The sequence below is a fragment of the Geotrypetes seraphini genome, chromosome 4, assembly GCF_902459505.1.
Source record: "Geotrypetes seraphini chromosome 4, aGeoSer1.1, whole genome shotgun sequence".
NCBI classification, from domain to species: domain Eukaryota; kingdom Metazoa; phylum Chordata; class Amphibia; order Gymnophiona; family Dermophiidae; genus Geotrypetes; species Geotrypetes seraphini.
Window position 1 is genome coordinate 179,893,692 of NC_047087.1, and position 17,084 is coordinate 179,910,775.

The 17,084-nt window shown below is 45.2% G+C and overlaps 1 protein-coding gene across 15 annotated transcripts in view; it reads right to left on the reverse strand.

Annotated features, from left to right (window-relative positions):
• Window positions 1–17,084, reverse strand: part of KATNB1 (katanin regulatory subunit B1) — a 301,411-nt gene that overhangs the window by 127,535 nt on the left and 156,792 nt on the right. For all 15 annotated transcript variants that reach the window (XM_033941729.1, XM_033941728.1, XM_033941724.1 and 12 more), the window contains one exon: window positions 8,663–8,793. In XM_033941729.1, coding sequence (XP_033797620.1) covers window positions 8,663–8,793 — 131 coding nt within the window. The remainder of the gene's footprint in view (window positions 1–8,662; window positions 8,794–17,084) is intronic.

Sequence of the window (17,084 nt, forward strand, 5' to 3'; positions counted from 1 at the left end):
AACCGTGCTGGCTGGCCTTCATCAGACCGTGTCCGTCAAGGTGATCAATGATGCGGTCCTTTATCAGCGCCTCTACCATTTTTCCCGGTACCGATGTCAGACCCAGCGGTCTGTAGTTTCCCGGGTCTCCCCTCGAACCTTTTTTGAAGATGGCCGTAACATTCCCCACCTTCCAGTCCTCTGGAATCTTTCCTGATTTGATCGACAGATTGGCTATTAGCTGAAGTAGTTCTGCTATAGTACCTTTCAGTTCCTTGATGACCCTCGGATGGATGCCATCCTGTCCAGGGGATTTATCGCTCTTATGCCTATCTGCCTGCATACCTCTTCTAGACTGACCGTTAACCCTGTCAGTTTCCCTTTTTCACTTTCGGCATATAGCCTGATGGGTTCCAGTATGCTGTGTATATATCCTCTTCGGTAAATATAGATGCAAAAAAAAAGTATTCAGTTTGTCGGCGATTGCTTTGTCTTCCTTTAGCGCTCCCTTTATTCCTTGGTCATCCAGCGGTCCCACCGCTTCCTTCGCAGGTCGTTTCCCCTTAATATATCAAAAGAATGGCTTGAAGTTTTTAGCCTCCTTGGCTATTTTCTCCTCGTAGTCTCTTTTGGCCTCTTTTACCGCCTTATGGCATCTACGTTGATGTTGTTTGTGCTTATTCCAGTTTTCATCTGTTTTTGACCTTTTCCATTCCTTAAACGAAGTCTTCTTGTCTCTGATCGCTTCCTTTACATCTATAGTGAGTCACACCGGTTCTTTGTTCTTTTTTTGATCCCTTGTTGATACGCGGTATATAAAGATTTTGTGCCTCGGTGACCATATCCTTAAAAAAGGCACCAAGCTTGTTCTAATGTTTTTATAGTGTTCATCCTCTTCTTAACCTTCTTCTCTACCATGCGTCTCATCCCTTCATAATTCCCTTTACGGAAGTTCAGTGCCGTGGCCTTGGTGCTAGACCGATGTTTTGCCCCTGCGTCCAGGTTGAAGCGGATCATATTGTGATCAATGTTTCCCAGCATACCTTCTACTTCTACATCTTGTGCTGGTCCTCGCAGCCCATTTAGAATTAAGTCCAGAATTGAGTTTCCCCTTGTATTTTTCTTGACAAGTTGTTCCAGGAAGCAATCGCCTACAGCATCCAAGAACTTGGTCTCTCTAGTGCAGCTGGAGGTGCCTAGGTTCCAATCTATCCCCGGATAGTTGAAGTCGTCCATGATAACTGCTTTGCCTTCCTTGCAGTTGCGTTTAATCTCGTCCGTCATTTCTCCATCAATTTCCTCGGTCTGCCCTGGGGGTCGGTAGTAGATGCCGATCTTCGTTTCTGGTCCATTTGTTCCTGGAATTTTGACCTATAGAGACTCTAACTTATCTGTCTGTTGTAGCATGTTCTCCCCAGTAGATTCAATTCCCTCTTTGACATATATGGCAAGGCCCTCACCTTTTTGAGCCACTCTGTCATTGCAGTATAGTTTGTATCCCGGTAGCACTGTGTCCCAGGTATTTTCCTCAGTCCACTATGTTTCTGTGATGCCAATGGTGTCAATGTTATCCTTTTGTGCCACAGCTTCTAATTCACCCATCTTATCTCTAAGGCTCCTTGCATTTGTGTACATACACTTGAGTTTGCCTGTTTCCTTCTTGCATGTCCTTCCCTCTTGAGTCCCTTTCGGTCTGTTTTGCCTGCAATCTGGTGAGTCTTTCCCCTCTATCTTTCTGTACGGTATCCTCCAGGTATATAGGTCCCGAACCATCGACTCTCTCTCTCGGTCGACTGTCGGCTTTCCCCTTCTTCCTAGTTTAAAAGCTTCTCAACTTCTCTCTTGATATTGCTGGCATGTAGCCTTGTTCCGTCTCTGCTGAGGTGGAGTCCGTCCTTCCTGAATAGCTTGCTCTTCCCCCAGAACGTCGTCCAGTTACGCATGAAGTGGAATCCTTCTTCCTCACACCAGCGCCGTATCCATGTGTTGACTGCTTGCAGCTTCATCTGTCTCTTCTCGTCTGCCCTGGGTACCGGCAGAATCTCTGAGAATGCTATCCTCTGTGTTCTGGTCTTCAGCTTTCTTCCTAGCATCTGGAACTGGTCCTTCAGTACTTCTCTGCTGTAGTTTCTGTTGCACATGGATCACTACCGCCATATTTTCTTCCTCCACACTGTCAATAATCCTGCTGTCTTCTACCTTGGCTCCCGGTAGGCAGGTCACCAGCCGATCCAGTCTTCCTCCAGCAATGTAGCTGTCGACTCGTCTGATGATGGAGATCCCCACGATTGCTGTCCCCTCCATCTTCTCTTGATTCTCCAGCCGCAGGTCCGTGTCCCTGGTGTATGTCCATCTCTCCAGCCGTTTCCTCTCATCCTGGCGTTCGTCTTCTTGTGGGTTCCCTCCACTGTTTCCAGATCTTGCTGCTGTGTAACCCATTTCCTCTTGCTGGCTGTCCGTCTGGTGGTCCGCATTCTCTGTAGGTGTGTCCTGGCAGTTCCACTGTTGCTGGTGCTTTTCCACAGCCTCCCTGTATGCCTCTTCTATGAAGTTCTCCAGCTCCCGGACTTCTTCCTCGATGGTGTTCTCTGTCTTGATGTTCTCTGCATCTCTGTCTTCCTCCTCCACTTCTCAAAGTGCCTCCAGTTCCATTATTCTGCCCTCCAGGAGTCGGACTTGCTTCTTCAGGCTCTCCAGTTCTCTGCATCGAGTGCATATGTGAGACCGCATCCCAGAGGGGAGGTAGTCATACATAAGGCAGACGGTGCAGAAAACTGGGTAGCTCAACATCCTGCTTCTGTCTGCTGTTTCCATTACTGTCCTCTGTGCCTGTTATGCCCTCTGTGCTCACCTGGATGTGTCTTCTGTGTCTGCCTGGCTGTGTGTCCTTAACGCCTGCTGTGTCCTCTGTGCCTGATGTGTCCTCTGTGTCTGCCTGGTTGTTTGTGTGTCCTCTGTGCCTGCTGTGGGTGTCCTCTGCACCTGATGTGCCCTCTGTACCTACTGTGAATGTTTGGTTGCGTGTCCTCTTTACCTACTGTGTCTACCTTGTTAAATGTCCTCTGCGTCTGCTGTGGTCTCTTTCTGCTCTCTTTTAGTGGTGGCTCGTCCCTTCTCAAGGCCCTTCTCAAAGGCGCTCTCGCTAAGGCGAGCGCCGAATGGCTGAGCGCCGTTGGTCCTTCCCCTTTTTAAGGGAGAGCTCTGATGGATGCCGTCGGGGGTGGGCAAAGCTAACTCTCGCCGCTGCCCCTTCTCCTCCTATCCTGCCTCCTTGTCTCCTGCTTTTCTCCTCCAAGCTTCTCCTGCTCTCTGCTCGTTTCCTGCTACTCTCCTCCTCCTTCCTCCCTCTTCTTTGAGCCGCTTACAGAGCCGAATGGCTGAGCGACGTTGGCCCCTCCCCTTTTAAAGAGGAGCTCTGATGGATGCTATCGGGGATGGGCGGAGCTAACTCTCGCCGCTGCCCCTTCTCCTCAATTGCCATTAGAAGGTTGAACACTGATTGTGAAAGCGGGGATCCTTTGGGGACCCCGTTGGGAGGGTGCCAGCTGTCAGAAAGTACACCGTTTTTACATATAGCATAGTGCCAAGAGGTTAGGAAGCCTTAGAACCAGGAGAGGACTGGGTCGCAAAATCTTAAATATCATTGAAGATCTCAAACATTTGATCAAAGTCTACAGGTCAAATGCACTGCTTAGGTCAAATTAGCTTATGATTGCGCTGTGAACCATGCTTAGTACATCTTTGTCATATGCTACTAGTGCTGTCTCAGTGCTGTGATTTTTCTTGAATCCCGATTGTGAAAGATAGAGGATATTGAAGCGTAAGTAGCATTCGAGTTGTTCTGTGACATATCCTTCCATCATTTTGATAAATATGGGGATGGAAACTAATGGCTGATAACTAGTCGCATTAGAGGGACCGAGTTTTGGGTTCTTGGGAATGGGCACTAAGATAATTCCTCTTGATTTGGGGAAAACACCAGTTTTTAGGTGATAGTTGAACCATTGGGTTATTTTTCCTATGGTTGTTGGGGTGGCTGCTTTGATCAGGTAAGGTGGGCAGGTGTCAAGGCTGCAGTCTGCTTTGGAGTGTTTTAGGAGAAGCCATTTTGTGTCTAGATTGGTGGGGGGTAGCTGGTCTCATGTGGAATCTGATTTAAAATATTGTAGCTAGTTCTGGAGTTGCTAGAATAGAGGGGTTGTCACCATTTGTGATCTTGTTCGTTTTGGTTAGGTTATCTAATATTGAGAACATTTTGTTGATTTTAAGATTATCTTCTGTGCTGATATTTAGAGTACTCCTTTTTCTTTTTTAGCGACAGTGGTGATTTATATTATAGGATTTTCTAGTGCAGTGGTTCCCAAACCCTGTCCTGGGGGACCCTCAGCCAGTCGGGTTTTCAAGATATCCCTAATGAATATACATGAGAGAGATTTGCATATAATGGAAGTGACAGGTATGCAAATCTCTCTCATGCATATTCATTAGGGATATCTTGTAAACCCGACCGGCTGGGGGACCCCCAGGACAGGGTTTGGGAACCACTGTTCTAGTGCCACTTAATCTTGTTTTCTGGGGAAGGGTGTCTACACCAGTAGTGCTCAGCTTGTTGGCAAACTCTTTTTAGGGACATAAGTGCTGAGTCAAACCACTTCTCTGATGATCTTTGGATTCTTTTGATGCATTTGAATGGGGCTAGTTTGTTTAGGATTTGTTCATTGATCGTTTTCCAATGGTGCAGGAAGTCTTGGTCAAGGATAGGGATAGTAATGAGTTATTATCTGGGGTTTTTTTCCAGTATGATTCAGGAGCTACTTTGTTTCTATAATGAGGCTACTTGGCGTACTGAGGGATCGTCACCTTGATCAATAGAATCATAGTCACAGCCTCCTAACCTCCAACTCCTGACAGGGATACTAACTCATCCAAAGATGCAGTGGATCCTTGAAATAATAAAGGCATGAAAAGGGACTTCCAGTCCTTTTCCAAGTGGTCATCAATACTTGGAGCCACTTTGTTACAATGTACGGAAGTCTGGTTTGGATGGAACTCTCCCTGTACCGAAGCAAGCATGCTCGCAGGCAGGGCAGTGCTCCCTGTGCCCGTCAAATAGGTTTTCCACAAGAGATTGACAAAGTCTGAAAACCCCTGGACAGGTGGCCCTAAGGACCCCTGCAGGGTCCCTGACTGGGATTGTTGGGCCTCCACTGACTCCAAGCACTTGTATTTCTCACCCTTGTTGTGTGTGGCTTCTGAATGGGATCTCTTCCCTGTTGGCTGGGCTTTTTGGGGTTCTCCCACCCTAAAGGACTCTAAGGAAGCTGAGCCCAAAACTCACACCCCTTCCTTCTGTGTCCTGAGGTACGTGGAACATAGAAACTCATCTGTTGATAAAGCTGTGCAAAAAGGCAAGAAATAGGGACAGATTGGCCTGGGAAATCCATTGCAGATGATCCCTGAGCAGAATAAGAAGTTTTGAGGTAGAAGGAAGCTTTTGAAGAAAAGACTGATAAAAATCCAAGATGGCCACCATCAGTAAAATCGCATCAAAAATGACCTGTGGAAGCTTTCCCGAAAGTTTAAAAAACATTGGCATTTGGAGGTGGGGAAACCTAATTCTAACCTCAAAACCCCTCTGATCTACCTTTTCCTGAACCCCCTCCCCTCTGATTTTTTCCATAGGGAATAAATGGAGTACTCACTGTGACTTATGGTGCCTGTCAGCTTAAAGCAGCCTGCCTGCAGGGAAAGGATTACTGCCTCAGAGACTGCTGGAAAAAAACCCACCACTAGAAATCTTCTGGCTGCCGGTCAGGATTATTCTAAGAATGCCGGGGGGGTGGGGGCGGAGAGATAATTTGCAACCGGCTCCCTGATAACTAAAGAGTTGTTACCCAGGGGCTCCACAGCATGTGCTCAAACCTCTGATAATCATCAGGCAAGCTCACAGGGGAACAGACCCCTAGCCTTTGTTGGATGACAAAGCAGGTTGGCTCCACAGGTACCCGGAGATTGACCTGTGAGCAGCAGCCCGCCCTCACAGGTCTAAGTCCTTTCCCTGGCGGAATAAGCCCAAGAAGGGGACCTCCGGGACTGAAGCCATGCAGAAATAAAGAACCGATGGACAAAAAAACCTGGGGGAAAAAAAAAAGCAGAGCAGAACACACCTTCTCAGTTCACTTGAAGAAGGAAAAACTGAATAGGGAGCTATTCTCCACTGGTGAAGAGAAGGAGCTAAAAGATATGAGTGATACTCTTCTGCAAAGTTCACCACTATAGAAGGAAAACAGCTTCAGTACAGAATCCTATATGTCTTTGCAAGAGAAAATAAAATGGCAGCATTTTGTCACCAAAATGTTTCAAAACAGCCAAACTCCAAAAATGGGAGGGAAGGGATTAAATTTTATGTATTAAAGGTTAATTGGATAAGAAATTCAAATGATGTATACAATTTTAATATGTCAATTATTTATACACTTGATGTAAGATGTAAAATGAATAAAGAATTTAAAAAAAACAAAAAAAAACAAAAATGGAAAACATACAACTTCTTGTATCTGTAATTTTCTACATGGAATCAATGCAGCTTGCAAGAGGGATTACATTAGTGATTCTAGGTTGGAGATAAGCAAATCTAATATGGATAACTCAGGTATGAGATAATACTGATGAGAGGGGATGAAGTCTTCAAGAGGCATTTGTTAATTACAAGACGAAAAGGTATGTCTTTAGTTTTTTCCTGAGGAGACAATATGTGGCAGGCAGATCTGCAGGAGACTGTTCCAGATGTGTGATCCTAGGAACTCAAAAGTGGAGTGAAACTTCTTCCAGCGTACTAGTTCAGAGGATGGGAATGGTATCTTGAAGTGCTACATATACCTTGGAATTGAGGAAGGTGTGCGAGACCTTAATGCTGGACATCAGTCTGCTGGAATTCTCTCTATAGATAGCTTTGTGGATCATACAAGCTAACTTGTAGTGAATCTGTTTTTTTCACTAGATTTTGGAGGAGGAGGAGGACCCTCTAGGCCAGTGATTCCCAACCCTGACCTGGAGGAACACCAGGCCAATCGGGTTTTCAGGCTAGCCCTAATGAATATGCATGAGAGAGATTTGCATATGATGGAAGGGATAGGCATGCAAATTTGCTTCATGCATATTCATTAGGGCTAGCCTGAAAACCCGATTGGCCTGGTGTTCCTCCAGGACAGGGTTGGGAATCACTGCTCTAGGCAACCATAGAAACGGCTAAAAATCCAGTTTGCAGAACTACCCTCTCCCCATTTTCCCATAGACTGTAACAGTCTGTTCTCACTGTGACATGCTGTGCTATAAAGGTGTCTCAAGTCTGCTTCTGCTCCTGTGTGAAGCTGGAGCTTGGAGAAGGATATTGCCTCAAACAAAAATCAGCCTCCCAAGCTGAAATTTTCCGGCTGCTAGTTAGAGCGAGACCAGACCAGAGCTCTTCCCCAATTGAACTGTAAACACAAAGAGGGGAGGTAACACGTAGCTGGCACAGCAAAAGTCCGCCAAAAGGACCACTGCAGGTGCCAAATCAGCCTGCGCTCAAGCTCTTGAAAAAAATCAGGGGCTGAGCTAGATTCAAGGGGAACAGTCCCTGAGCTCCAACAACGTTAAGCAGACTAGCTAACAGATACCACAAAAGGATTGGCCTACCAGCTGCAAACCCCAAGTCTGCTTCTTCTCCCATGTAGTTACCCCAGAAATGCTCCAAATTTTAAGAAAAATCCAGAAAATAAAAGGGATTAAAACAGAGTAGATCAGACAAAAACTTTATTGAACAGGGTGCTGAGGAAGGAGGAGTTAAAAACTGTGGTTGATACCTTCTGCAAAGCGTGCAGGTTTGGATTCACTACCCACTTGTCCAGAATGACACAACTATTGCACTAGAATGGGTGCTCTAGGATCAGCATCCTTTATAAAACAGGGCTGGGATTTTTGCTCAACTTTGACAGGAGTTACAACAGAAACCAGGTGTAAATCTCAGATTGCACGCTAGGTACAGGTACCCTGAATTCTATAACACTGCACACATTTTAAGGCAATGTGTGCCTTAAAATGGATCTACCCTGGTCCACCATGCCCCCTTTGTTGATCTGCACAGAAATTTATGTGCTTTTCTATAAATGGGTCCATAAGTGTTTTCACACAGATATGTCATTTTCACCCCATTTTGGCACCTTGCATCCATTACAACACTTTTTTGCACCCAAAATTTGGTATGGAAGTAATATCTAATGTTCAACACCATGTATAGAAGTTCCCCTTAAATGCTTACACCAAAATTTGGTAGATATTGAATATATAACTAAGAGCACCTGCTAAAAAAATCATGAAGAACCTAAAATTAGCAGTCTAAGTTAAAGGCACAGGAATTCAAGAGCCAATAGCAAATGGGTATCCTATTGGTGGGGTTGCAGGGCAAGAGAACAGGTCTTCAAAGGTACTGAAAGGTGGGAAGAGAAGATAAATGAATTGCTTACCACTTTAACATAACTCTCCATTGCCCCAGATACAAAAACTTAGATTTTAAGCCAACAAGGGACAGAGAAATACCTAGTTATATGTAAATGGCTTTGGTTGTACTACAAAAGGCATTATATCAAATGCATTACAATTAACACTCTTAAGTGGTGTTGAAGTTAAGGAAAGAGGTACTCACAGATAGCACTTTTGGGCTGGAATATCTCATTGTAATCATCAGGATTCTGGATTTCAGCTGTTGATTCTCTCTCATCTCGATCATCCTCACTGCTTGGACTGCGCCTTTCACTCTCTGAGTTTTGCTTTACTCTGTGAAAAAAAGGTTTAAGAAATATAATGCTGCCATATGTCAAATACTGCTGAAACATGCACAGATGATGTTCTGAGGTAGAGACTGAGTAAATATTCTCTAAAATCTTCAATCCTACTGTGGCTGATGTGAGGGCTCATGTGCCAACCATTACCAAAACAATGAATAGGAATGGTGCTTATGGGAAGGTAGCTAGCAGGAAAAATACTCTCTCTGAACATACCTATACTACTACTGTTTTTTTTTGTTTTTTAATTCTTTATTCATTTTTCATCTTACAAGTGCACAACATAACATCATTAAAAACTTTTACACATCACTTGAAATTCCTCTATTATCGTCATAAATACATAAAATTTATTCCCTTCCCACCCACCCTTCCTCAATTATTTCAATCAAAAATAACATATAAATATAGTAATCTTAATAATTTGATAAAATTTCATACCAACCCCCCTTCCCCTATGTATAAATATACTATCAATGGAAAATGATGTCTACTCATTACAATAATTTGCCAATGGCCCCCAGATCTTTATAAAATTATTATAATTCCCTTTCTGCAGAGTCACGTGATGTGCTGAGCCGAGCGAGACGTGCTTCACTCGTGCTCTGGGGCCCCGAATCCCTCAGCACCGTTTCAACTAATCTTTCCTAGCCCTGCACTGCACTGGACCTTCGGGGAGGTTTATGGAACGTTTCCTGCAGACACCCAGCCCGGTTATGAGCACCAAATCGAGCCGCTCGGTGAAAGACAAGGAGACTAGATCGGCGCGGCCCGAGGCTAAGATGGTGGCGGGGGACTTGGGTTCCACGCTCCCCCTATCGGTGGCACTGTCGGCTTTGGTGGTGCGGGCGCTGGACTCCAGATTCGATCTTCTCTCCAGCCAACTTACCTCCTTGAGTCCCTCTTGGGGGAAACAACAAGACGGACAGGGGAACTGGAGCATCGCGTCTCGGGGGTTGAGGACACGTGCTCCTCGTCGGCAGCAGATCTGGCCTCCCTGCGTGCCCAACTCCAGAGACAGGCAGATAAGATTGAAGACCTCGAGAACCGCTCGAGGAGAGATAACATCCGTCTGGTTGGTCTGCCTGAGTCTGTTCCAGACTCTCGTCTCCTTTCATCAGTGGAGTCTTGGCTTCAGCTGGCGTTGCCGCTTCCAGCAGGGGTTGGGCCCTTGAGGCTTGACCGCGCTCACCACCTGGGCCGGCGCAACGATGACCGTGAACGAGCCCAAGTTACTATCTTCAAAGTTCATAATTCGGCAGCGAAGTCTGAACTTATGCGGCAGTACTGTCAGAAGCGGAATACCCTCTTATGAGGGTACTCCTGTGCGCCTGTTCCAGGACTATTCACCTGCACTACAGGAACATCGGAGGCGCTTCTCCCGGGTGTGCTCGGCTCTCTTTGAGAAAAAGCAGTGGTTCCAACTCCTCTACCCTGCACAGCTGAAGGTTTGGATTCCCAACGGTTGGCAAATGTACGTCACGGCGGAGGATGCCCAGGCCTACCTGGATTCGTTACCGGGAGAAGCGGGACCATCATCGGCCACCTGAGTCCTGTAGCAGAGTTGGCGTACAGAGTTGTTACCCCTTATTTGAGTGGCTTTGTTCTGTTTGGCCAGTGCTAGCCCTTTGAGCTTTTGCTCCAGCTTGCTTCCTTTTTGGACCTCTAGCCTCCTGGACTTTGCAGACAATTACCTCTCACCCTGCGTTTGGGCTGCTTTGTGGCCACTCCTGCTACTTCTTTATGTTTTCACATACAATTGTTCTCATTGTGTTTGTACACCTGGATTCGCTGTTTAGTAATTTTCCAGTTCCTGTTCAGGATATTCCTGCTTGTTTTCAGGATCTCTTTGTTGGTTGCAGGTGTTCCTAGGGGGTTGCAGGGGTGTTATGGCTATGGGGAGGAGTTGGCATCCTGTCTGGCTCGAGGGTTCGTCTCCTCTCGGATGGTTGGAGTATGTTTGTGGGGGTTGTGATTCTGTTTGGGGTGTTGCATGGGTACGTATTGCTGGGAGTGGGTGATGGGGGGGAGTATTTGTGTGTTTGAGATTTTGGTGTTTGCTTTCTTTAAGCAAATGTGCATGTGGGATTGATTGCACTATGTCTGCCTGGGTTATATGCCACCTTGGGAGGCCCCTTGGTGACCCCCTTTCAGGTCCGATGGCTATTGGGCTGTGTTGCTCCCCGTGTCCTGGGGTCATTCTGCTTTTTGACTTCGCTCTCCTATGGCTTCTCTCGGTGTGTATGGTGGATGGATGGGGCGCTCTGCTTGACTGTGGTGTGGTTGGGATTGAGGGATTTGGGGCCTTGACTGCGTCTTTACGTGACTCTATCTCTGTTCCACGTCTGTGGGACTGGGTTTTTCAATCTGGTTGGGTTCTTAGAGGGTTTGGTTCGGGGGGGTGGGGGGATCCAGGGGGGGTGGGGGGGCTGGGAGTAGGTGGGGTGGGTTTGTGGGGGTGGGGGGTCCTCCTTCTGTATGTTTGCTCCATAATTTTGATATGTTTCATTGCTCACCTTTTTTGTCCATTACTATTATCTGGTAATTCCTACTGCTCTGGGGGAGGCTGGGCCCTTGGGGTAGTTTTCATCTGCTTTTCTTTCTCTGGTATTGCTTCCTTTCTGCTTTTCTGCTGTGAGTACCCCTTTTAGACTTACCTCTTGGAATGTTGGGGGGATCACGTCGCCTGTCAAGAGATCCAAAATACTTGCTGCCCTACAACATTACCGGTCCGATATTGCTTGTCTACAGGAAACTAGATTGACTGATGCAGAACATCTTAAGTTACGTCGTTCTTGGGTGGGGGAGGTGTATTTTGCTTCCTCTTCGGGCCGTCATGGGGGTATTGCTGTGTTGGTCCGCAAGTCTTCGCCTATTGGCGTCCAAGTTCTTGATAAGGCGTCTGACGGTCGATTCTTGCTTCTTCGCCTTATTTTGGGAGGTCGCTCCTATCTTTTCCTAGTGGTATATGGCCCTAACTCTGGAGAATCGGCCTTCTTACAACGGTTGCTTCACCTTCGCTCTCGTTTTCCTGATGATCCTCTGCTTCTTCTGGGAGATTTTAACTTGGTTATGCACCCTGCTCAGGATAAATCCGGATCTCCTGCCTCTTCTTTGGGTTCTAAGAGTCATCTTCTCTCCGACTTTTATGACTCTCTTTCAGTTGCGGATCTGTGGCGTCTTCTACACCCTGAAGTTCGTAACTATACCCATCTTTCTCGTGCCCATGGTACCTGGTCTCGCTTGGACTATATTTTCTTGTCTTCCTCTATGTTTCTTTCCGTTCAGTCGGCTGAGATTGGACCTCTGTTTATTTCGGATCACGCCCCGATTTGGGTTGATGTTTTCTTGGATTCTACGTACCTCCGAGCGTCGTCATGGCGGTTTCCCTTCTATCTTGCTCAGGATGCGGAATTTCGTGCTTTTTTACAGACCAAGTGGGATGACTATTCTACGAATAATGCTTCCCACATTGATGATCCTATCTTGTTTTGGGAGGCTGGGAAGACGGTGATTCGAGGTCATATCATTTCCTTTCTGTGTGCTCGTAACAAGCGTATTAACCAGGGGATCGTTACTCTGGAACGGGCCTTACGTTTGGCGAAGCGGTCCTTTTCTCTCCACCCTTCTCAGGAGACTCGAGACTGTTATCTGTCTGCTCAGGTGGCCCTGAACTCACTTCTCCATTCTCGTTCCCAAAAATGCAAAGCCTTTTATCAACATCGTTTTCTTCGTTACGGTAACAAACCCGGCCGCCTTATGGCTCATTTGGTTAACGCTACGACTGGCAGGAAGCCGATTTTATCTCTGCAGACCTGGGGCGGTGGGGTGGTGTCTCAGACTTCTGAGATCTCTGGGGTCTTATTTGAATTTTTTCGCCAGTTATATGAAGCTCCAGATGACGCTTCTTTGGAGATGATGCCGGACTATCTTCACTCTTCTGGGCTGCCTCGTTTGTCAGCGGATGCGATTTCCTCTCTAAATAGTCCGTTCCGGGCGATTGAATTGGAGTCTGCTATTAAATCGCTCCGCTCTGACCGGGCTCCGGGCCCGGATGGGTTCTCGGGTGACTTCTATCGGCTTCTTTCTCCTACTCTTTATGGACCTTTATTGACGTATTTTGATGCAGCTACTGTCCGTGGTTCTTTTCCGCGTTTTGCGAACGAGGCCCTTATTACCTTACTCTTGAAGCCTGGTAAGGCTGCTGATTTGCCGGAATCTTATCGCCCCATTTCATTGATAAATGTGGACCTCAAACTCTTCGCTCATATGTTGTCTGATCGTCTTGCTCCTCATTTACCACGGCTTATATACGAGGATCAGGTAGGTTTTGTTCGGGGCCGCCAGTCTGTACACAATGTCCGCAAGGTACTTCTTGCTCTTGCTCAGTGTCAATCTCGCCAAATTCCGACTCTGTTTGTTAGCCTGGATGCTTCTAAGGCGTTTGACAGCATTCACTGGTCCTTCTTGTTTCGTACCTTGGAGTATGTGGGGCTCGGAGGATTCTTTCTAGATGCCGTGCGTTCCCTCTATTCCAATCCACTGGCTTCCTTGCTTGTTAATGGGACTCGTTCTGACTCTTTCCCTATTCTTCGTGGTACCCGACAGGGTTGCCCTCTCTCCCCTCTTCTGTTCCTTCTTTCTTTGGAACCGTTGTTATGCACTCTTCAGGGGTTCGCGGAGGTCAGAGGTCTCTCGGTTGGTGACTTCGAACTTAAGACTCTGGCGTACGCGGATGACATGTTTTTAATTCTTACTCGACCTGAAGATTCTCTCCCGGCAGCTCTGGATCTCATTTCTGAATTTGGTTTTTATTCCGGGCTGTCTCTCAACTTAGACAAATCCTTGGCTTTACCTTTTCCACCAGATTTACGAACTTCGTGGAAGGGTGTTTTTCCTCTTCGTTGGGCTGATTCTGCTTTGCAGTACCTGGGGGATAAAATTCCGCTGGACTTATCTAGTTTGTACCGGCTAAATGTCGCACCGTTGTTTCAGGCTTTACAGAACAGGTTGCATCTTTGGGAGACTCTTCCTTTCTCGCTATTGGGTCGAGTGCACCTATATAACATGCTTCTGGTCCCCTGTTGGCTTTATGTTTTTCAGGTCCTCCCCCTTTATTTGATGTTTCATGACGAGCGTAGATTGGAGCGCCTGGTCCAGAAATTTCTTTGGGCTGGAAAGAGACCTCGTTTGCCCTATAAGCGGGCGGCGACTCCTTGGTACAGAGGCTGGGCTTATTGAATCTCCGATATTTGACAGTTGGCTGTGGAATGAGGCATATCAATGATCTCTTTAGGGGTACTTAAGCGTTCACTAACTCATCTCTGGAGCTTTCCTGTTTTCAGTCTACTTATTTTAGTGCCTATATTCATTCTATCCCTTCTCTTGCACCTGAGTATCTTTCCATGAAAGTATTACATCGATCCTTGCGGAAGGTTTGACGTTGGGTCTGCAAATTTCACACTCTTTCTCCCTCTGCCTCTCCCTTCCTGCCTATTCGTTTTAATAGTTCTTTCTTGCCTGGGATTGATGGGCCGAGTTTTGCTCGGTGGGAAACAAAGGGCATTCAATATCTATTTCACTTGGTTACTGATGATGGCACCCCTAAATCTTTTGCTCAGTTGCAAGCAGAATTTGCTCTCCCCCCTACTGACTATTTTGCTTACATGCAAATCCACCATTACATTTCTTCCTTACCTTCTAGCTCCTTGCAGGCCTCCTGTCATGAGATTTTGTCTACGGCCTTTACCATTGGTCCCCCTCATGTTTCATCATCGCCACTTGAAAGATGAATGCCCTTTGTTTGACCATTCTCGGCTGCGAGATGCTTGGTCTGACATACTCCTTCAGGCTGTCTGCCGACTGCCTGCTTTTCGTAAATATACTACCTTTCGGGAGCAACATTTTAAATTGATTTTTCGTTTATATATTTCTTCTAAAAGGGCTTATTTGGCTCACTTCCGTCTCAATGCAGCCTGCATTCGTTGTCAGGCTCCGGAAGCCAGCTTGGGACACATGTTTTGGACTTGTCCTCAGGTACAGCTTTTTTGGACTGCTATCTTTGCTTTTGTGGAGAATCTTTGGCATGTCACTATTCGCAGCTCACCTTTTCTTTTGTTTGGGACCATTCCTCACTACTTTCCACGTTTCAAGGGAGTTGCAGCTTTCCTCAAGTGGTCTATTCTGATTGCTCTGAAATGCATCCTGCTGAAATGGCTTGAAGCTGAGGCTCTGGACTATTCCCTTTGGAGGAGCCGCATGATTTCTCTCTTGATGTGGGAGCGAAGGGATGTGACTGATTTGTCATCTCGCCAGGGCCGTCTTTTCCAGACCACTTGGGAACCTTTTTGGACTACTTTGACCCCTCTGGCTCGTAGCCGGATACTTAATTGATGCTTCTTGTTTGTACTTATCCTTTTGTTACTTTTCATGTATAACTTGCTTTTTTGATTCTTTGCTATTTTGTGTTTGGAAGGAGGACCCAGGGGTGGGAATGGGGGGGGGGAGAGGGTGTTTTGGTTGGGGTTTGGGGGGGAGGTTCTTTTGGGTACATTTCAAACTTTTTTGAGCTGGTTTTGAACTTCTAGTGTTGCTCTGTTGTTTTCTTGATTGCTCAATAAAATATATTTGACTATAATTCCGTTTCTGCAAAGCAATTGTTCTTTCCATCTTATAAATGTGACACAACAAATTCCACCAGAATGTATAACTAAGATTATTATCATTTTTCCAATTGTTGGTAATATGTTGCATGGCGACTCCTATCATAATCAATAAAAGTTTGTTATTGCTTGATGAAATTTGACTTTTTGTTCTCATTGACATACTGAACAGAATAGTATCATATGATAACGCTACATGGTTTGCTGATATATCTCAATGTTTTCCATGTATCAATCAAAATTCTATTCTCTTTATATTTTCTAGGCATTTTGATACTGAGAATATGAGATAAATTTAGAGGAAACAAGATACGCCACTCCAAATATAACCAATCTGGGGCGTTTTCCTTGAGTTCTGGGAGGATCCAATACATACCCTGGCGTAAAATATAGGCTTGATGATACCTATAAAAGTTTGGAAAATTTACCCCATCCTCCGCAATTGGCACTAAAGCAATTCTAGGCATTTTACCCAGCCAAACAAATTTTGTAAGAATACCATTTAGCTTTTTATAAAAGGACCCCTGAAAAAAAACTGATATCATACTCATTTGATAACAAACCACAGGCAATATCATCATTTTAATAGTTTGGACTCTCCCCCACCAAGAAAGATGTAAAGGATTCCATTGCTCACACATTTGTTCCTTTTTTAATTAAAAAAATTTCATTCTCTTTCATTGTGTCTTCCAGTGTATTTTTTATCCTAATACCTAAATATTTTAATCCATCTTCTTTCCATATGAATGAGAAAGAATCAAACAATCCTTTAGTACAGTGCACATTAAGAGGAAGAATTTCTGACTTACTCCAATTTATTTTATACCCTGAAAATTTTCTGAATGTATCTATCAACTCTGACAAGCATGGAATAGTAGTTTCTGGATTTCTCAAATAAAGCCGTTTATCATCTGCATACGCTGAAACTTTATATTCCCAATCTGAATAGGGTATACCCTGTATCCCCTTTGCTTGATGAATGGCTAACAACAAGAGTTCTAATACAATGTCAAAAAGCAAAGGAGATAATGGACAGCCTTGTCTAACCCCCCTCCGCAAATTAAAACACTCAGATAAATTATTATTAATATACAATCTTGCAGCAGAGGAGCTATACAACGCCTGAAACATTTGTATAAATCCTGAACCTATACCAAACCAATCTAATGCTTGATACATAAAAGTCCATTCAACCCGATCAAAAGCTTTTTCCGCCTCTAAAGATACAGAAAAAGCCGGATCTTTCATGTCTTTTGTTAAATTTAACATATGAAAAACCAATCTGGTATTATTAGAGGAATGTCTCTTACCAACAAATCCTGTTTGGTGCATATCAATAATAAAAGGGAGAGCCTTAGCTAAGCGTAAAGCCAATATCTTAGCCAAAAATTTTCCATCCACATTTATTAACGAAATAGGCCTGTAGTTTGAAACCAAAGTGGGATCTCTGTTTGGCTTTGGCAAAATTATTGTTAATGATTCAGCCATAGTACCTGTAATGCAACCCTTAGTTAGTTGGGACTGATATAAATTTAGTAAATGAGGTAATAGGGTAATTTGAAATGATTTATAAAATTCTACTGTGAAACCATCACCACCTGGAGCGGATCCAACTCTAAGA